General features: G+C 40.0%; 1 protein-coding gene across 4 annotated transcripts in view; it reads left to right on the top strand.

The window, feature by feature from the left end:
* spidr (scaffold protein involved in DNA repair) overlaps positions 1 to 21,745 on the top strand; it is a 269,145-nt gene that overhangs the window by 162,193 nt on the left and 85,207 nt on the right. For 3 of the 4 annotated variants that reach the window (XM_072570486.1, XM_072570489.1, XM_072570487.1), the window contains 2 exons: positions 3,635 to 3,827; positions 11,037 to 11,317. In XM_072570486.1, the coding sequence (XP_072426587.1) occupies positions 3,635 to 3,827; positions 11,037 to 11,317 (474 nt within the window). The remainder of the gene's footprint in view (positions 1 to 3,634; positions 3,828 to 11,036; positions 11,318 to 21,745) is intronic. The other variant, XM_072570488.1, reaches the window with a different exon arrangement.

A 21,745-nucleotide genomic window follows, 5' to 3' on the forward strand; every position in this document is an offset into this window, starting at 1 on the left:
TGACACCCACATCTCATGAATGAATTAAAAAAGATAATGTTCTAAAAAAGGGTCACTGGGCTCAAAATGTTAATTTAAAAAAGAGGCAGACGTAGGAATGGGTCTGTTCTGGGTTCTGACTAGCCAATGTATGCTAGGAGTAGTGTTCAATGAGAAATGATGTTCCTTTCTAGTTGGGCTTCCTGAGTTATTACAATAGGAAAATTAAATGGGCAATTCAATGGAAATGGAAGGCATAAAAGCAGGAGGAAACATTTCAATGGCAGAGAAGCTGAGTTCAAAATCTCATGCAGAGGCAGTCTTGGTTTTGGATGGAGGTCGAGTTTCAGTCTCAACTTGATTACATTCGATGCCAAGACGTACACCTGACATGTCCACAAGTGAAAAGTAGATTGATTTATTAAAAGATTACTTTAAGTTAATTTCTTTATACTAAAAGTAATGTGAATAAAAAAGTATCAGCATTCCTACTCGTGACTCCTATGTCTGAAAATAATTTGAGATAGATGCTGTTAGCTGTATTGTATTTAAAGTTTTCTGCTTATTTTGCAGTGTTACAGAAAGAGGCAGCAAATCTACTTAATTGCTGATACTTGAGTTCCCACTGTTTACTGGAATTCTAAGAAAGACTTTGTTGAATTACAGCAGTTTCTATTTGAGTGGCAGTGGTTACAGTCATCATTGCTTTCATTCATTGAACTTGATGGTGATCATATGAAATTAGATGGGGGAGGTTTCTCTAAGGATGCCAACATATTAGTGTCTTCTAACAAAACTCATTTGTGGATTGCATACCTTTCTATCCAGTAATGTCTTTACCCCAATTCAATCAGTCATTGTTTACTCTGGGCAGAATTTCATCATTGTGTGCGAATAGATGCTCCTTCCAATCCGCTGTATAATTGACATAGCGATGTAAAGTCAGGTCCCTCATTTCAAGATATCCATCTGGAAAATTATTCTGAGCATATTGAGGAGCTGAAGTCTGCAGCTTGAGACTGCATGAGAGGTAGGGGAAATTTGTTTTCTGAGCACTCTTAGCAAGCATCTAATATTGAGCCAGGAAGATGTTCAGCTGTTAGGAAGTCATTAGAGAGAGGTTCTTTAGCTATGAAGAAAGAATCATAGAGCAGGCTGAAACAGATGGAAACATGAGCCAAAGGGGTAGTAAAAGGTAGAAGTCAAACTGCCATTAGCTTACCAAGCCAGAGAGCTGCTCTCTCAATAGAGAGATGACTGGTGGTAGTTTAACCTGAGGGTCACTCCAAAGAAGATTTCTCAAGTGAAAAGGAAGGAGACGGGGCAGATGGATCAAGGCAGTCACTGACATTGAAGGACCAGAAAACCTGGAGAGGAACAAGAGCAAGGCTACCCAATGAGAAGGAATTACTCGAAAGAAAGGATGTGCAGAAGGTGCACAAATTATTTTCAGATGTCAGAACATCAGTGACATAAAGGTTATATTTAAACAGAGTCAGCCATATTAATTTTATAAGATGCTTGGGGAGAAATTCTAACTGTGTGATAGACATCCTGTCCAAGTGGTAATGAGACTTATGGTTTCCTTGCATTTCTATGCTTAGGAATCCTTTCAATGACTAGAAGGAGAGCTGTGTCATCCAACAATCTTCAGCCTGTAATTCTAGCAGGATAGTAACTAATGCATTGTTTGGAAAAGTGGACAACTTCATACATTTAACACTGGCAACAACAGGCATGCAAGAGAGCTTTATGGTGTAGGACGATCACAGGATTTCCTAAAGTGCAAGAGACCATCAACTGCACTTGTGGCTACTAAGACACCTATGGACATCCTAAAGTAGTTTGTGAACTAGAAAGGATTTAATTTCTGAAATGTGCCCATAAAACATTTTCTCCACTTATGCCCTCTCAATCCTCTTCTCCTTATGAGAAGGATGGAAGGTTCTTTTTTGGAAATGGTGTGTACTAGAGCTAATGGCTGACTGATCAGCTGAAGAGAAAGTATGGATAAGTACAACTCAACAATGAAGAGCAAAAGTGACCTGCAAAGTGTAACGATTGTCTGGAAATGGGCAATTGCACCCATTGCAGTATACACATGGCCATTCCATCCATAGTCCTTCAAAACTGCTGCCGACAGTTTCCCAAGAATATTCACTCACCCAAGAATATTCTTCTCATTCTGCTTCTTTGTGAGTTCAAATGGCTTAAAATGAACAGGTAATAATGTTACTACATGAGTGAATTCTGACCTTATTTTTTGCTCACTGATTTGGTTAGATCCTTCAACTTCACCATAACTCAATGCTATATTTTGTTTTATAATGTTGTTGTGAAATGGTTGGGATGTTTCGTTACAATGAGAATTTTTATAAGTATATTGTTGAATTCTTGAATGGACAACAACTGTAGCCTAAAATGTTCAATGATCTGAATCCTTTTTGCTTCCAAATTTAAGCAACCCTAAGGGATAGAAGAGAAATAGATTGAATGAAAGGGAAATGAAAGGTAATGAATGAGGCCCTGAAATAGAGATCAGTAAATGGAGGACACTGCTCAAAATGCACAAGAGGACAAGATACACCCCCAACCCCTCCCGAACAGGCCCAAGTGCCTGGAAATATTCAATCATGAGATTACCAATCAGAGGAAAATCATCCTCTAAGTATAACTGAGAATTGGTGAGGAGCTGCCTCACAAGACACAGGCTGGTCAGCAATGGACTGCACCTCATATTGAGTCCATCAGCAGCAAAGCCGGAAGGAAGTAGCATGTGATTTCAGCAGCATTGCAAAGGTGAGTGATGTTTGTGAGCAAGGCCAGAGAAGCAAGTGGATGAGGCTGAAGACAGTAGGGGATTGGAACTGATGCCATGGATCTGAAAGTGTTAAGGTTGCAGAAATTCCAGAATATGGAGGAAAGTTATCCTGGATGTTGTTGTAACTGGCATTGTTTAGTAGTAAGTCATGTTATGACATCTTGAAGCACCTCAAATTCGGTGAATTACTTCAGATGCAGTGGGCATGTTAGAGACAAACATACAACTGTTCAACTTTGACTGCACCAGTCTGTGGAGAGTATGTTTAGGTTTCCGACTTTGTTTAAACGTGTGCCAGTCTTTTTGCTTGTTATGTTAAAATACTGTTGTTTCGAGGAAATTAATACTTATTTGTGTGTTATGGTTTTTAAGTTAGACTTAAAAAAGCGGTGATTATTGAAGATATTTATGAATTCTTCTCATTCTGCTTCTTTGTGAGTTCAAATGGCTTAAAATGAACAGGTAATAATGTTACTACATGAGTATATTATCTAATAAGGCATTGTTGTGACAATGAAAGAGGAGCCTATGAAATAGCCTCGCGAAAATGTTGTCCCCTCAAAAAAATGATGCAAGCCAAAGAATGGGGGAGGGAAATGGATTAAAGTGGGTGCAGACTTTCAGGTGGTGGAGGAAGGAAAGCTGAACCTTGAAACTGAATGTTGTAGAATTATGTTGTGATTTTTGAAAAGATTTGTATTATATTAACATCAATTGAAGAGCAACAAAATATTTAGCTTTCGCTAATGCAATGAATAAAGTAATGAAGTAAATTTCAAAGTAATAAATACCATTTGATTTGGAACTGTAATTTTTTTAAACTTGTTTTTGCAGGCAAAAACTTGATTTCCAGGATGGAAACACTTGTGCTATTTTATGCACTTACTTCAGTCAGAAAATGATTACTGGAACAAAGTCTGATTATTGCTGTCCGGGAAAATCATTGGTGTTCAGGAAAGCTCCAATGTCTTTAAGTGTGAAATTTAACCTTACTGATTCAAGAGAAAAATGTTATTCCGTTGATCAGGTGAGCTTCATACGTTTGTGCAATATTAGAGTTGAAAAATGTGGTGCTGGAAAAACTCAGCAGGCCAGGCAGCATCTGAGGAGCAGGAGAATCAATGTTTCGGGCATAAGCTTATGCCGAAACGTCGATTCCCTTGCTCCTCAGATGCTGCCTGACCTGCTATGTTTTTCCAGCACCACATTTTTCAACTTTGGTACTCCAGCATCTGTAGTCCTCACTTTCTCTGAGTTTGTGCAATATTGTTTAGTCAATTATTTTCACGAGAGTTTTCGTTTTGAAGAGAGTTTGGACAACTGGGATTGTTTTCCTTCAAGCCGAGGGATTAAAGAGAAGTCATATTGAGATGTGTAAAATTATGAGGGGTATAGATATAGCAGTCAGGAATAAAATTTTCCCTTGATGGAGGGATCAATAACCAGGGTACATAGATTTAAGATGAGGGTAGAAGTTTTAGAAGAGATGTGAGGGAAAAACGCTTTCACCGAGAAGATAGCGAGAATCTGGAACTCGCTGCCTGTAAAGATGGTGGAGGCAGAAACTGTCATACTGTTTAAAAAGTATTTAGATGTATACTTGCGATGTTGAAATACAAGGTTATGGACAAAGTACTGGAAAATGGGATGAGTGTGGTTTGGTGGTTATTTTTGGCTGGTGCATACATGATGGGCTAAAGAGGCTTTTTCTGTGCTGTAGGTCTCTTTTATTAGTTAGCCAGTACTATATCTATGCAACTGTACTAGAATGCATAGAGTATTAGCTAACTAAAAGAAGACAGAGAATTGGGATAAGGGCAGCACGTTCAAGGTGTAGCCAGTGGAGTGCTGCAGGGATCAGTGTTGGGACCACAGTTATTTACAATAGATATTGATGACTTGGATGAGGAAAGTGAGTATAGTAGTACTAAATGAAACAAAAATAAGTGGGGAGGCAAATGATACAAAGTCTGCTGAGATATTTAGACATGTTAAATGGGTGGGCAAAGACTTGGTGAATGGAATATAATGTGGGAAAGTGTGAGGTTGTGCGCTTTGGCAAGAAGAATAGAGGAACTGAATATTATTTAATTGTAAGACAGCTGCAGAACAGAGAGATTTGGGTGTCCTTCTGCATAAATCACAAAAAGCTAACATCTAAGTTCAGCAGGTAATAGGGAAGACAAATAGAATATTGCCCTACATTGCAGCTGGAATAGACTTGAAAAATAGGGAGGACTTGTTAATTCTATGTAAGGCATTAATCAGACCACAGCTTGAACATTGAACAGTTTTCAACCCCTTGTCCATGGAAAGGTATTTTGAAGGCAGTTCAGAGAATGTGTTCTAGGGTGATCCAAGGTTTGGAGGAGTTGTCTTCTGAGGAGAGGTTGAGTAGCACGTGCTAGTAGTTGAGCTTTGGAACAATGACAGGCAACTTTATTGAAACATATAAGATTCCTAAGGTCAATATCAAGGAAGCATAATTTTAAGGTGAAAGGCAGGAAGTTTAGAGGGGATTTGAAGAAAAGTGTTTTTACTCAGAGGATTTTGGCAATCTGGAATACACTGCTTAGGAGGATAGTGGAGATGAGAGACCTCTCAACGTTTAAAAAGTATTTGGATGAGCATTTGAAATGTCATAACATTTAAGCCTATGGGCCGAGTGCAAGAAAGTGGGACTAGTGTAGATTTAGAGAGTCTAAATCTCTAAACTGTATCACAAACAGACTGTAAATTGTATCATTCTTTGGGGACTTGACAGGGTAGATAGTCCTTGTGGAAGAGTCTAGGACCAGAGGGCATTATTTCAGAACAAGTAGTCACTCATTTAAAACTGTCATTAGGAGGAACTTCTTTTCTCAGAGGGTACTGAATTTGTGGAAATCTTTACATGAGATGGCTGTTGAGGTTGGATCATTAAGAATATTTAGGGCTGAAGTAAACAGACTTTTAATCGGGGAGACAATGGCCTAGTGGTATTATTAACAGACTGTTAATCCAGACACCCAGGCAATGTTCTGGGGATTTGGGTTCAAATCCCACCTTGGCAGATGGTGGAATTTGAATTCAATAAAACTCTGCAGTGTAATGATGACCATGAAACCGTTATTGATTGTCAGGAAAAACTAATGTCCTTTAGGGAAGGAAGCTGCCATTCTTGTGTGGTCTCGCCTGCATGTGACTTCAGATCCACAGCAACATGGTTGACTCTCAAATGCCTTCTAGACAATTAGAGATGGACAATAAATGCTGGCTTAGCCAGCGATGGCCACATCCTGTTAATGAATTAAAAACAAAACAATAAAGGAGTCAAAGTTATGGGGAAACTGTAAGGAGGTGGAGTTGAGGATGATCAGATTCGCCATAGACTAATTGAATGGCGGAGCATGCTCAATAGGCTGATCAGCCTACTGCTGCTCCAATGTCTTATGGTCTTATCGCTGTATTCTTACTACCGGCATCTTGGAGTTGTTATTGACCAGAAATTGAAATGGACCAGCCACCTAAATGCTACGACTACAAAACAATATCAGAGTCTAGGAGTTCTGAGATGAGTACCTCACCATCTGATTCCCAAAGGCCTCTTAGCCATCTGCAAGGCACAAGTCAGATTGTGATAGAATGCTTTCCATTTTCCTGGATGAGTGCAGCTTCAGCAACACCCGAGAAAGTTGACACCATCCAAGACAAAGCCACTTGCTTGATTGGTACCCAGCTTTTAACAGTCCAAGGATGTGCAGGTTAGGTGAATTGGCAATGCTAATTTGTCCAGTACTGTCCAGGTATGGGCAGGTTAGGTGGATTAGCCAGAATACTTATAGAGGTATGGGGATAGAGTAAGGTGATTGAATCTGGGTTGCATGCTGTTCAGAGAATCTGTGTGGACTTGATAGACTGAATGGCCTTTTCCCATACTGTAGGGAATCGATAATTCACTTACTCCCTCTACTGCCAGTGCCCAGTGATAATTATTTGTACCATCAACACAATGCACTTTAGAAATCACTTTTGATGGTAACCTTTCAAACTTGCAAACCCTACCTCCAAGAAGGATGTAGATCCATTGGAGCACCATCACTCAGATGTTCCTCTCCAAGCCATGCATCTTCCTGACATTGAAATGCATTGCAATTCCTTCATGGTCACTGTGTCAAATCCTTGGCAAATCCCTTTCTACAAGCACTGTGGTTGTCTACCCACCATAGACAAAGAGTGTAGGGCATTCTTCAAAGGAATATCAGGAAGACAAAAAATAAATATGTGATAGCCTTGGCAGATAAGGTTAAGGATAATCCAAAGAGATTCTACAAGTACATTTAAGAGCAAAAGACAACTGGAGAGAGAGAGTAAGGCCCCTTAAAGGTCAACAACATCTTCTTTATGTTGAATCTCAGGAGACTGGAGTGACACTAAATGAATATTTTGTGTCAGTTTTTACTGTTGAGAAAGAAATGGAGGCGAGAGAGCATCAACGAAATAAGTTTTGAAAACCGTTCACGTTTTAGAAGAGGAAATACTGGACGTCTTAGAAAACATAAGGGTGGATAAATCTCCAGGACCTGATCAGGTGTATCCCAGGGCATTGTGGGAAGTTAGGGAGGAAATTGTGGGGCTTGTGGCAGAAATATTTGTATCGTCTACAGCCACAGGTGAGGTACCAAAGGTACCACAGGTTCAGGGTAGCTAATAACAGAGACAGATAAATGAACACGATGATACTAATGGACTGAAGTTTGTTTATTTCAAAAGGAGCATTATTGGTAAGGCAGATGCGCTTAAAGCCTGGATCAGTACATAGGGCTATTATGTGGTGGCCATATTAAAGATGTGGTTGCGACAGGGACAAGACTAGCTACTCAACTTTCCAGGGTTTCATTGTTTTAGACCAGATAAAGAAGGTAAAAGAGATGGAGGAGTTGCATGACCAATCAGGGAGAATGTTACATTTGCACTCGGAGGACATACTGGAGGGCTCATCCACTGAGGCTACATGGGGAGAACTCAAAAAAAAAATGTGTGCAATCACTCTGATAGGATTATACTGTATTCCCCCAACAGTAACCTAGACATTGAGGAACAAATATGTCGGCAGATTATGCAATAGAAGCATGTTCTTAGCGGGTGACTTTAACTTCCTTAATATTGACTAAGCAAGAGGCTTAGACGGGGCAGAATTTGTCAAGTGCATCCCAAGAGTGTTTCTTGAAACAGTATTTGGGTAGTCCAACAAAAGGAAGGGCCATACTGGACCTTTTACTGGCTAATGAGCCTGACCCAGTGACTGATTTTTTTCAGTGGGAGTACATTTCGGAAACAGTGGTCATAACTCCTTAATTTTTAAGATGGCTGTAAATAAGGATAAGCTAGGACCTTGTGGCAAGGTACTAAATTGCGGGAGGGCAAATTACAATAGTATTAGGCAAGATCGAGGGAGTGTTAAATTGGGAGGAGCTGTTATCAGGCAGTTCATATTTGACATGTGGGAATTGTTTGAAGACCTGCTGATGAGAGTTCAAGACCAACGTCTTCCAGTAAGTACGAAGGACAAAGATAGCAAGGTAAGGGACGATTGGATAATGAGGGAGTTTGTGAATTTAGCCAAAAATAAAAAAAAATGAATAGTTTAGAAAACTAAAATCAGATAGGGCCTGCGAGGAATATAAATGAAGCAGGAAAGAACTCAAGTAGGGAATTAGGAGAACAAGAAGGGGCCATGAAATGATCTTCGCAATAGGGTGATAGAGAATCCCAAGGCATTCTATGGATACATTTAAAAACAAGAGGATAACTAGGGAGAAGGTGGAACCACTCAAGGATAAAGGAGGGAACTTGTGCTTAGAGGCAGAGGATGTGGGCAAAATCCAAAATGAGTACTTTGTGTCAGTATTCAGCTAGAAGAAGGATGTGGAGGATAGTGAGATTTGTGTGGAGCATACTAATATGCTAGGGAATTTTTGAGATCAAGAAAGAAGTGGGGTTGGGTCTCTTGAAGAGCATTAAGATGGATAAGTGCCCATGTTGTAATGGTATCTACCTCAGATTATTAGAGAGAGGCAAGAGAGGATGTTGCTGGGGTCTTGACCAAGACCTTTGTATCCACATTAGCCACGTTTACCAGGTTGCTGCCTGTATTAGAGGTTATGAACTATAAGGAGAGGCTAGAAAAACTCAGGTTGTTTTCTCTTGAGTGGCAGAGCCTGAGGGGAGACTTGATAGAAGTCTTTCAAACAGTGAGATGCATAGATAGGGTTGATGGCCAGAGTTGAAGTGCCTTAAACTAGGGGGCATGCATTTATGGTAAGAGGAAAAAAGTCAAAGTGAGATATGAGAGGCAAGTTTTTTTTTTACAGAGAGAGTGGTGGGAGTCTGAAACGTGCTACCAAAGGTGGTGGTTGAGGCAGATACGATTGGAACATTTTAGAGACTTTTAGATAAGCACGAGAATATGCGAGGAATGTGAACCAAGGACAGGCAGAGGGATTGTTTTATTTACGTCATGTTTGCCATAACATCATGGCCCGAAGGCCCCATTCCTGTGTTGTACAGTTCTGTGTTCTATCTTTATTTAAGAAAGACAGACTGCAAGGAGATGCCTGGGAACTGTAAACCTGACATCAGTGGTGGGTAAGTCATTGGAGGTGATTCTTGAAGATAGGATTCATATGCATTTTGAGTGGCAAGGAATGATTCAGGATAGTCGACGTGTTTTGTGTGAGAGAAATCATGCCTCTAAAACTCGATTGAGTTGTTTGAGGGCGTAACCAAAAAGATTGGTAAGGGCAGAGTGGGTAGACATTATTTACTTGTACTTTAGTAAACCTGTTGATGAGGTTCTGCTTGGTACACTAAGTAGTAAAGTTAGATCCATGGGATTCTGGGTGAGTTTGCTAATTGGATTCAAAATTAACTTTATGGTAGGAGACAGTGGGTGGTAGTGGAGGGCTATGACTAGCAGTGTTCCACAGGGATAGTTACCGGGTGAACTTTTGTTTGTCATTTATATAAATAATTTGGATGAGAATATGGGATGCTTGGTTAGTAAGTTTATGGATGACACCAAAATTGGTGGTGTAGTGGACAGTGAAGTAGTTTATCTAAGATTACAAAGAGACCTTGATCAATTGGTTCTGTAAGCTGAGGAGTTTAATTTAGATATAATTTGGATAAATGCAAGGTATTGCATTTTGATAAAACAACCAAGGGTACGACTGTGCAATTAATGGTCAGGCCCTTGGTAATGTTGTAGAACTGAAGAGACTGAGGGGTACAGGTATATAATTCTTTGAAATTTGCATCGCAGGTAGGCAGGGTGGTTTAGAAGGCGTTTAGCACACTTGCCTTCATTGCTCAGACCTTTGAATATAGGAATTGGGTGTTGATGAGGCCTCTTCTAGAGTACTTTGTGTCGTTCTGGTCACACTGTTGCAGGAAGGATATTATTAGACTGGAGTGGGTTCAGAAAAGATTTACCAGGATGTTGCTGGGAATGGAGGGTTTGAATTCTAAAAATAGGCAAAATGTGCTGGGAGTTTTTTTCACTGGACCATAGGAGGTTGAGGGGTGACCTTACGGAGGTTTATAAAATCATGAGGGACATAGATTTTGGTTATTAGCTAGGGTCTTTTCCTTAAGGTGGGGAGTTCAAAACAAGGGGGCATATTTTTAAGTTGAGAGGAGAAAGATTTAAAAAGGACATGAGGGACAATTTTTTTTTACACAGAGTGGTTAGTGTGTGGAATGAACTGCCAGAGGAAGTGGTGAATGCAGGTCCAATTACTACATTTAAAACACACATGATAAATATATGAATTGGAAAGGTTTGGAGTGATATGGGCCAAATACAGGCAGGTGGGACTAGTTTAATTTGGGAATGTAGTCGGTGTGGACTAGTTGGAGCGAAGGGTCAGTTTCCATGCTGTTCGACTCTATGACCTAAAATGAACCTTGGGAGCTCTTGGTCTGAGCAACAGTATCTGTTTTTGCATTATTGACATTCTTGCTATCTAAGTATGAAATCACCAATCAGGTTTACTGAATGTGAAGTGTTTAATCTCAATCCTCATGATGCTGTAAACACAGTGTGCTTTCTGTGAGGCTCACTTAATTTTCATGATGTTCATTGACAAGTTAGTGTAGGCCGGAGTGCTCCCTCATGGAGTCATGTTTACTTTTGACACAAAGCTTGACAATTATCCCTGAATGCTCAATGACTGTTCCTGTGTTCACAACACAGGATACAACAATCAGGAATGTCGGAAGTCTATTTTCGATCCCACAGGAGGAGGTAATGAAAGTGTTGGACTTTAAGCATCATTTATCAACTATCAATGTATGTGACTCACTTCTCGAAGTAATTGAAAGCCAGGGAGCAGCAGGATGGGCAAAACAAAACTTGAAAGTTGTTATACAGAGAGTGTACTGTCTCCCTATTAAAGAGGTTCTTCACAATCAATTGACCAGAAACAACCAACAAGATCATCCTCCACCTTCAAATGTAGGTCAACAAAATGCAAGGTAAGCCATGAATTGAATTATTGGAACCAAGCTTTTTCACTTTTTTTTATTAATAAACCAATAAAATGGGCTACAATTAATAAATCCTGAATGGAGCCAGGATTGAAGAGAGTTGAGAATAAGAAAGTTGTAGAATTGATGGATAGGTGATGTCATATTGGGTTTGTGAAGATTGAATAATGTAGGAGGAAGTGACAAATGAGGGAAGGAGGTTCACGCAGTCCTTAGGAAGAACAGATTAAGAATCAATGAGCATCTTGATTTCCGTGTCCTGAGAATGTAGGAAACAGAATGCAATACATGCTGCCCCATAATAAACAAATAAACAGAGGGCAAATGGTTGGGAAAACTAACAGAATTGGAATTTCTTACTAATGTCTTACCATTCATAGAAATTCGCAACATAGAACAAAGTTTTTTTTTAGATTAGATTAGATTACTTACAGTGTGGAAACAGGCCCTTCGGCCCAACAAGTCCACACCGCCCCGCCGAAGCGTAACCCACCCATACCCCTACATCTATATTTACCCCATACCTAACACGATGGGCAATTTAGTATGGCCAATTCACCTGGCCTGCACATCTTTGGAGTGTGGGAGGAAACCGGAGCACCCGGAGGAAACCCACGCAGACACGGGGAGAACGTGCAAACTGCACACAGTCAGTCGCCTGAGGCGGGAATTGAACCCGGGTCTCAGGCGCTGTGAGGCAACAGTGCTAACCCTCATGTCTTTGCCAGTAGATTGAAATAGGTAACTAATTGGACTTATTTGGCTGCCTTTTTATCACATCCTCCTTACTTTTTCCAATTTTTTCCTTTCAGAATTTATTATGGCTTCTCTGTTCATGATCCAACAAGATTCCTAAGTAAAATAGATTTTCCTAATGTCCCCCTTTCCACTTTTGGTGCTTTTAAATTAGGTGGTCAAATTATTGGTTCAATGGAATTTCACTATATCTTATATGTTTTGAGTTCAATTTTCACTCAGTAATAACATTGCTTTTTTTCTGCAAAATGTTCTCTGTTCACTAATTCCATGTTGTTGCTTTATATGGAAAGTTGGTTAACTAACTTCTGCTGTTCTTGAACTTTGCCAGACTGCATTACCAAAAATTCATGCTTTACCCACTCCAGATTATACAGAGGGCAGTTAGAGGCAGTCACTTGCTTCAACTAAGGATTAGTTGTCATTTTCTTCCTCAGATTAAAACTTCATTTTCCCAAATATTGCAGATAATTCTTTGAAGCCAGTTCAATGGAGTATCATAACCTCAGTGGTCTTAATCAACGAGGTAAAAACAATGACTGCAGATGCTGGAAACCAGATTCTGGATTAGTGGTGCTGGAAGAGCACAGCAATCCAGGCAGTATCCAAGGAGCTTCGAAATCGACGTTTCGGGCAAAAGCCCTGATGAAGGGCTTTTGCCCGAAACGTCGATTTCGAAGCTCCTTGGATGCTGCCTGAACTGTTGTGCTCTTCCAGCACCACTAATCCAGAACCTCAGTGGTCTTGGTGGTTCTTGTGACCTTCCTTGTGTTTTTATGGACATAAAAACAACTTATGTATGTGTGGACAGCTAGTTACAGCACTAAGTCTCCTGCACAGGAAATACTAAAAACTTCAGAAAACTAAAACCAGAAAAACTCCATTTTAAACGGACTCCAATTTCCAACAACAACAATGGTCCTTTAGGGTTTTCCACATGTGTTGGGCTGCTGTACTGTGCAAACGTGGTTTGATGGAGGCACGAACAGCATTCTGCACTATCAGAACAAGAGAATGGTATGAAGGATGAGCATCCTTCACTGCAAAGCTATCCCTATGAGGTGGCAGTGCAGGGCTACTGAGAGACCAAGGATGCCTTGATTCTAGCACACTTTTTTTGAGGATGGCTGAATCCTTTCTCAATAGCTATGTTTTCCACTAAGAGACCAGAACACAGACACATTCACAGGATATGGGCATTTCTGGCGAGGCCAGCATTTATTGCCCATTCCTAATTGCCGAAAGGGCAGTTTAGAGTCAACCAAATTGGTATGGATCTGGAGTCCCGTAGTCCTTACCAGGACCAGGTAAGAATGGCAGTTTTCTTTCCTTTTCCTGACAATCAGCATAATTAGATTCTTAATTCAGACTTCTTAAAAACTGAAGTCAACTTCCACCACCTACCATGGCGGAAGTTGAACCCAGGTCCCCAGGGCATCATCTGGGTCTCTTAATTAATAGTCCAGTGGTAATACCATGAGGCTATCATCTCCCTGCAAGGCCCAAGAAGGAATTGATCAAGAAAACTATTAAAGCAAAAGTGAGGCAAAGAAGTGGAGGTTTGCAATAGTTTGGCCTGATGGGAATTAACATAAGCACAAACATGATTGATTAAATGACCTCCAACATGTACTAAAACTTCTACAATTCTGCTTTGCAGCAATTTTAATAAATTTTGCAAAGCCTCTCCATTATTAAATCACCTATCGTATGCAAAACCAGTCACTTTGAGGGATTTGAAGCACGTGCAACATTTTGTCTCATTTATACACAGATTAGCTTTATTCATTCAAGTATAATTACTATGTCTTAGTGTTTTGGGGATAGTACTGTCTTCTGTTGCCTTATGAATCTAAGCCCTATTTGTTTTATGCAGCAGTCTGCCTTATCTAACGCAATCTTCAACTGCATTCTCACTGCCCAGATCAGCAAAGCCTTCCTCATTGCAATTTTCAAGTGCCTTCCAGTTTGTGTCTTTACACTGTCAAAGGCATAGTTATTAATCTTCTGCTACAATCATGCCCGTCTCTTGCAGACTGTCTCTCACTTTCAAAGCTAGAACTTACTGTGTTAAAGTTAATGGTGATTGCAGTTTCATCAGAAAAGAAAGCTACATTTTTTAAAAAAGACTAAATAGATATATTTTCTTTCTAAAACATTTCAGGGAATTTTCCATATTTCTTCTATCAAAATCAGATTTGCTTTTTTTCAGAAAAGAAATTAATTTTGCATAAATATAACCAAGTGTGACATAGAGTATGTTGCAATAAAAGTCTTCCACAGCAAAACATAGATTTTTGTCATTGTCTACTTCTCAGGTACTCTATATTGTTATGCATATTTATAGATTATCTAGATGTAATATTGGATTGCAATTTTTAAAGTTAACATAGATTGTATAACCTCCTAAAACACTCTTCCACTTACATTTTAATTAGGGAAAGTACCCAAGTCTCTGTGGCAACAAAACCGGAAGTTTTAAGTTAGATATGTTCTTCTATCTTGCTTTATTAATGATTGCATAATCCAACATTGTTTTTCAGAAATACTTTACAAATAGGATCCGGATGAGGTTTTTACTCTCTGGTCTTAGTGGATGACCTAAATAATTTGTACTTATAGTTTTCTTCTGTGGTTATAATAATTTCTCTCAAAAGAAAATAACGTCATCAAGTGCAGTGAAATTAGTTTCACTTTCGTCTGCAAATGCGTAAAAGTGTTGACCTTTATGTCAAAGTGATCAATTGACCCTTGTACAATGACCTATTTTTCTATCTTTTAAATCCTGCCATCCAAATATCATTTTTGAATAATTTGCTGAGGAATGTAAAATCTTTGCTGATCTGCCATGGCGTGATCATTTTCTCTTGCTGTATTGAATACTGTATTGTTTTAAAAATCAGAACTGATTATTAAATAATCAATATAATATAGATCAAGGACTGGCATTTGTATCTCATCCTTCTCTCCCAAATGAAGTTTATATATATAAAAGAAAATACATCTGTAATTTTGGAATCGTGTGAATAGGTTTACAAATCTGCAGTTTTGTTGAGGGATCATCCCTGAGTTTAATAAAGCTATAAATATTTTGATAAAGATAACCATTATTATACCATAGAAATGACAATTTTTTTTTGCTGAAGTGTAGGTGTGCATTCATCTAAGGTAATGGAGTAAAGAGTGGTGGAAATTGAATGCGGCAGAGTTGTGTAAAATCACACATTTTAATGAAACTTGTGAGATTTAGCTTGCTATGATGGTGGGGTACTTACTGTCTATATTCATAACCCTGAATGTAATTTTGAGATTTTAATTAAAATCTTTTGAGATATTAATTTGTGTCACAATCCGAAAAAAATGTTTATCATTTTTTATGAAACATGCAAAACCTTCCCTGACACCTTAATTGATTAATGCACTGCCAAACTGAAGTATGCAAATAAGGAATAATTCTCTTTGTCAAAGTCGGCTGATTTCAGCCAGCTTGATGGTGAGAATGAAACCACTGTCTTTGGTGGCCTGGACCTAGGAGAAGAACAACTCAGCATGGGACAGTGAGTGTGCTGGAAATTGCATATATCGGTATATGAAGTAACAACAGGATTGGGTTTGATTGATTGTCTTCTGCAGTTAAATGATCTTCAGTTAGCTCTCACTTCGTGAACTGCAATGTCCATTGAATTGTACCCCTTAGGGCTCTTTTGGTGCAGTGGTTGTGTCACTATTCTAAACCAGGCAGCCAGAGTTCAAGTCTCACCTGCTGCAGAAGTGTGTAAAAACCAATGAGCCAGATGATCTTCAGTTCAACTTCCTGGAAATGTGTCAAAGCATGCCTAAACAGATTGATTAAAATAAGTTAAAATCATCTCCTTCAGAACAGAAGAATACTAAAGGGAAACTGTAGGGCATAAATTTACTGTTAAGGAAAAATACATGCTGTCACTTGTGTGAATTGAAATGTAAGTTTAATCACTGACCATAAAAAATGGATCAGATATGAAATTAGAAAATAGCGTGCAAAGAGTCATGTGCCCCCTGATAAAATTATTGTACTACAACTCTTTGGTTTGCTGTGTAAAGTCTTGTAACTGTTTGAATTGCATGATATGTGCAACTTCTAATATAGCTTTTCATTAACTGGCATTTACAAATGGATATACTACTTCAGAAAGAATCACTTGGTTTATTTCTAACTGTTCCGAGCTAAAAGAAGTGCATAGTAGCATGTTGCCCAAAACAGAAACATCTTGGGCATTCAAAAGATTCTCCAGCTACCCTTTACCCACTTATATGTTTTATAATAACTGATTCTTCTCCATTGCAGCCTTTTCATTCATCTTGCATGGTTTGTACAATCCTGCAGAGTGGTACATATTTTCCTTTTGATTTTGTTAGCAGGCAGGTTAATTGGGCAATAAAAAGAACTTTGTAGACTTGTCTTTTAGAAGATGTAGTGCATCAGATTTGTTTTTCCTGTGGGCAGCTTTGGTGTTTCCGGCTTTGTTCTGAGGAAATCATGTGGTCTGGCAGGGATATAATACGTGCTGTTTATTTGCTCACACATGATGTGACCTGATGCATGTCTCGGCAGATTCAGTTCATAAACATATTCCACAAGTTTGCAACAGACTTGTTGAAAGCCTGTTAGTACATTCGCAGAATAGATTTGTGAAGCTGTTGATGTGACATAAGCACCATGACTGTGCTTAACCTTGAAGTAAAAACCAGAGGAGGCTGCGTGGTGTTTGTCCCTTGTGCAGCTTTTTATAGAATTGATCCAGCTGTAGCTGGTTATACTTTGCAAATTCAGTTAAAGCAAGCTTGTACATGGATAGTGATTTAGTTTTGCTGCAAATAACTTTGTGTGTGAATAGCAAAATGAGAAAAGGGTTTAAGCTACTACTAATCTTTACGTTAAAGTAGACATTTAAGACTAGGTTCCTTAGATTTGTTTCGGAGTTCTTTTAACAGTTAAGCAATACTGTTCATGATTTTTTCATTTGTGTACTGCCAGTGTGTTATAACAGTCCTTCACAAAGTCAGCAATAGTAAACTATTCCTCCCTTATCTATCTTGACCATTTTCTAGCCTTCAACAGGGTTGCACACAGTATCCCCTCCCTATCCTTAGACCATCTGATATAGGAATCACCTCCAATAGCTTCTTATCCAACTCATGCAGTCTTAGCTGAAGTGTCACCCAAGTTTGACAACTCTTTCCCCCCACCCCGAACCCCCCCAAACACCTCAAACAAAGAAAACCTGTTTTTGATTTGTGTATTGTCTCTCAGCTATTCCTAAACACATCAATTTCTACTGATGGTGACAATACTCAGCTCTACTTCATGACTACCTCTTTGACCCCTCCAATGTCTCTAAGTTGTGTGTGCTTTAATTTTACAGGCAAAATGCTCTTGTTGTCTTTTAAAGAAAATCTTTACTTAGAAATTCACTTTTCAACATCATCCATTCATAAACATTACACATATAGCGGGAAGGAAAGCATGAATGCTGTTAAAATTAAATATAAATGAGAACACGGTTTAAACTCTTACAACATTGACTTAAATTGCCTTACAATTTTAATTGGATGTTGCATTTCAAATTGGCATGAATCTGTAACTGTTCCAGACTGACTAAAATTAATTCAGCTGCAATTATTGGAAATAATTTTACTTACTCTTAGTAGACAACTGAAACTGATCATATTCCTTTGGATAAGGGAAATTAGCTGGTTACTCATGTATCATAGAAATGCACTAGTGGTGGATTTCAAATCGCTATTAATGATGAATGGAGATTTACTTATTGCAGAAACAATCACTTCCACAGATGCATGCACTCATGCACTCGTTTTGCCATATATTCCAGTAGTAAGTGTACAGATAGAGCTTCTTCAATTACGTAATGAATACGTACAGCACTTTGTGGGATGTTGTGCCTCCCATATGAGGACATTCGCAAGTTTGATCTGCAGTTTACACATAATTAGCTGATCTCTACTGGCTACTTTCAGGTATTGTGTTGCGAGTTCAGGTAAAGGAAAAATTAACCAGAGTTTCTCTGCAAACTGCTATTCAATGGTCATTTGCTTCTATGATGTTCTGTATGCTTGTATCTGCACATTGTTTCGTTTTTCAAAGGAGAAAAAAATAAATGGGCATTTGATGGAGCTACTAACTAGAGAGACAGTCGTGTAACAATATCCCAACATATGAATTAGTATCTTTATAGGAGAGTCATAGAGATGTACAGCACAGAAACAGACCCTTCGGTCCAATCCATTCATGCTGACCAGATATCCCAACCCAATCAAGTCCCACCTGCCAGCACCCATCCCATATCCCTCCAAACCCTTCCTATTCATATAGCCATCCAAATGCCTTTTAAATGTTGCAATTGTATCAGCCTCCAGCACTTGCTCTGGCAGCTCATCCCATACACATACCACTTTCTGCATGAAAAAGTTGCCCTTTAGGTCTCTTTTATATCTTTCCCCTCTCACTCTAAACCTATGCCCTCTAGTTCTGGATTCCTATCCTATCCATGCCCCTCATGATTTTGTAAACCTCTATAAGGTCACTCCTCAGCCTCCGACGCTCCAGGGAAAACAGCCCCAGCCTATTCAGTCTCTCCTGATAGCTCAAGTCCTCCAACCCTGGCAACATCCTTGTAAATCTTTTCTGAACCTTTTAAGTTTCACAATATCTTTCCGATAGGAAGGAGACCTGATTTGCAAGCAGTATTCCAACGGTGGCCTAACCAATGTCCTTTACAGCTGCAACATGACCTCCCAACTCCTGTACTCAGTACTGTGACCGATAAAGGAAAGCATACCAAACGCCGCCTTCACAATTCTATCTACCTGCGAGTCCACTTTCAAGGAGCTATCAACCTGCACTCCAAGGTTTCTTTGTTCAGCAGCACTCCCTAGGACCTTACCATTAAGTGTATAAGTCATGCTAAAATTTGCTTTCCCAAAATGCAGCACCTCACATTTATCTGAATTTCTCTCCATCTGCCACTTCTCAGCCCATTGGCCCATCTGATCAAGATCTGAGGTAACCTTCTTTGCTGTCCACTACACCTTCAACTTTGGTGTAATTAGATTAGATTACTTACAGTGTGGAAGCAGGCCCTTCGGCCCAACAAGTCCACACCGCACCCGCCGAAGCGCAACCCACCCATACCCCTACATCTACACCTTACCTAACACTACGGGCAATTTAGCATGGCCAATTCACCTGACCTGCACATCTTTGGAGTGTGGGAGGAAACCGGAGCACCCGGAGGAAACCCACGCAGACACGGGGAGAACGTGCAAACTCCAGACAGAGAGTCGCCTGGGGCAGGAATTGAACCCGGATCTCTGGCGCTGTGAGGCAGCAGTGCTAACCAATGTGCCACTGTGCCGCCCACTGCAAACCTACTAACTCTACCTCTTATGCTCTAATCATTTATATAAATGACGAAAAGTGGTGGACCCTGCACCGATCCTTGTGGCACTCCACTGGTCACAGGCCTCCAGTCTGAAAAACAACCCTCCACCACCACCCTCTGTTTTCTACCTTTGAGCCAGTTCTGTATTCATATGGCTAGTTCTCCCTGTATTCCATGAGATCTAACCTTGCTAACCAGTCTCCCATGGGAAACCTTGTCGAGCACCTTACTAAAGTCCATATAGATCACACCTACTGCTTTGCCCTCATCAATCATTTTTGTTACTTCTTCAAAAAACTCAAATTTGTGAGATATGATTTCCCACGCACAAAGCCATGTTGACTATCCCTAATCAGGTCTTGCCTTTCCAAATACATGTACATCCTGTCCTTCATGATTCCTTCCAACAACTTGCCCTCCACTGATGTTAGGCGCACTAGTCTATAGTTCCCTGGCTTGTCCTTACCACATTTCTTAAACAGTGGCAGCACGTTAGCCAATCTCCAGGCACCTCACCTGTGACTATCAATGACACAAATATCTCAGCAAGAGGCCCAGCAATCACTTCTCTAGCTTCCCAAAGAGTTCTAGGGTACACCTGATTAGGTCCTGCAGATTTATTATCCTTTGTGTTTCAAGACATCCAGCACTTCCTCCTCTGTAATATGGACATTTTTCAAGGTGTCACCATCTATTTCCCTACAGTCTATATCTTCCATGTCCTTTTCCGCAGTAAATACTTGTTTATTATCTCCTCCTTCTCCTGCGGCTCCACACAAGGTCACTTTGTTGATGTTGAGATTAGATTAGATTAGATTAGATTACTTACAGTGTGGAAACAGGCCCTTCGGCCCAACAAGTCCACACCGCCCACGCCGAAGCGTAACCCACCCATACCCCTACATCTACATCTACCCCTTATCTAACACTACGGGCAATTTAGCATGGCCACTTCACCTGATCTGCACATCTTTGGACTGTGGGAGGAAACTGGAGCACCCGGAGGAAACCCACGCAGACACGGGGAGAACGTGCAAACTCCACACAGTCAGTCGCCTGAGGCGGGAATTGAACCCAGGTCTCCGGCGCTGTGACGCACCAGTGCTAACCACTGTGCCACCGTGCCACCCACTAAGGGACCCTATTTTCTCCCTAGTTACCCTTTTGTCCTTAATATATTTGTAAAAATCTTTTGGATTCTCCTTAACACTATTTGCCAAAGCTATTTCATGTCGCCTTTTTGCCCTCTTGATTTCCCTCTTAAGTATACTCCTACTGCCTTTATTCTCTTCTAAGGATTCACTTGATCTATCCTGTCCATACCTGATATATGCTTCCTTTTTCTTAACCAAACCTTCAATTTCTTTAGTCATCCACCATTCCCTATACCTACCAGCCTTTCCTTTCACCCTAGCAGATACTTTCTCTGGACTCTCGTTATAACATTTCTGAAGGCTTTCCATTTTCTACTCATCCCTTTACCTGCGAACATTTGCCCCCATTCAGCTTTTGAAGGTTCTTGCCTATTGCCGTCAAAATTGGCCTTTTTCCAATTTAGAACTTCAACTTTTAGATCTGGTCTATCCTTTTCCATCATTATTTTAAAACTAATAGAATTATGGCCGCTGGCCCAAAGTGCTCCCCAACTGACACCTCACTCACCTGCCCTGCCTTATTTCCCATGAGTAAGTGAAGTTTTGCACCTTCTCTAGTAGGTACATCCACATACTGTATCAGAAAATTTTCTTGTACACCCTTAACAAATTCCTCTCCATCCAACAAATTCCTCTCCCTTAACACTATGGCAGTCCCAGTCTATGTTTGGAAAGTTAAAATCCCCTACCATAACCACCCTATTATTCTTAGAGATAACTGAGATCTCCTTAAAAATTTGTTTCTCAATTTCCATCTGACTTTCAGGGGGGTCTATGATACAATCCCAATAAGGTAATCATCCCTTGCCTATTTCTCAGTTCCACCCAAATAACTACTGTGGATGCATTTCCGGAAATATCCTCCCTCAGCACAGCTGTAATGCTATCCCTTTTCAAAAACACCACTGCCCCTCCTCTCTCGCCTCCTTTTCTATCCTTCCTGTAGCATTTGTATCCTGGAACATTAAGCTGCCAGTCCTGCCCATCCCTGAGCCATGTTTCTGTAATTGCTATGATCTCCCAGTCCCATGTTCCTAACCATGCCCTGAGTTCATCTGCCTTCC

The sequence above is a fragment of the Chiloscyllium punctatum genome, chromosome 5 (assembly GCF_047496795.1).
Source record: "Chiloscyllium punctatum isolate Juve2018m chromosome 5, sChiPun1.3, whole genome shotgun sequence".
NCBI classification, from domain to species: domain Eukaryota; kingdom Metazoa; phylum Chordata; class Chondrichthyes; order Orectolobiformes; family Hemiscylliidae; genus Chiloscyllium; species Chiloscyllium punctatum.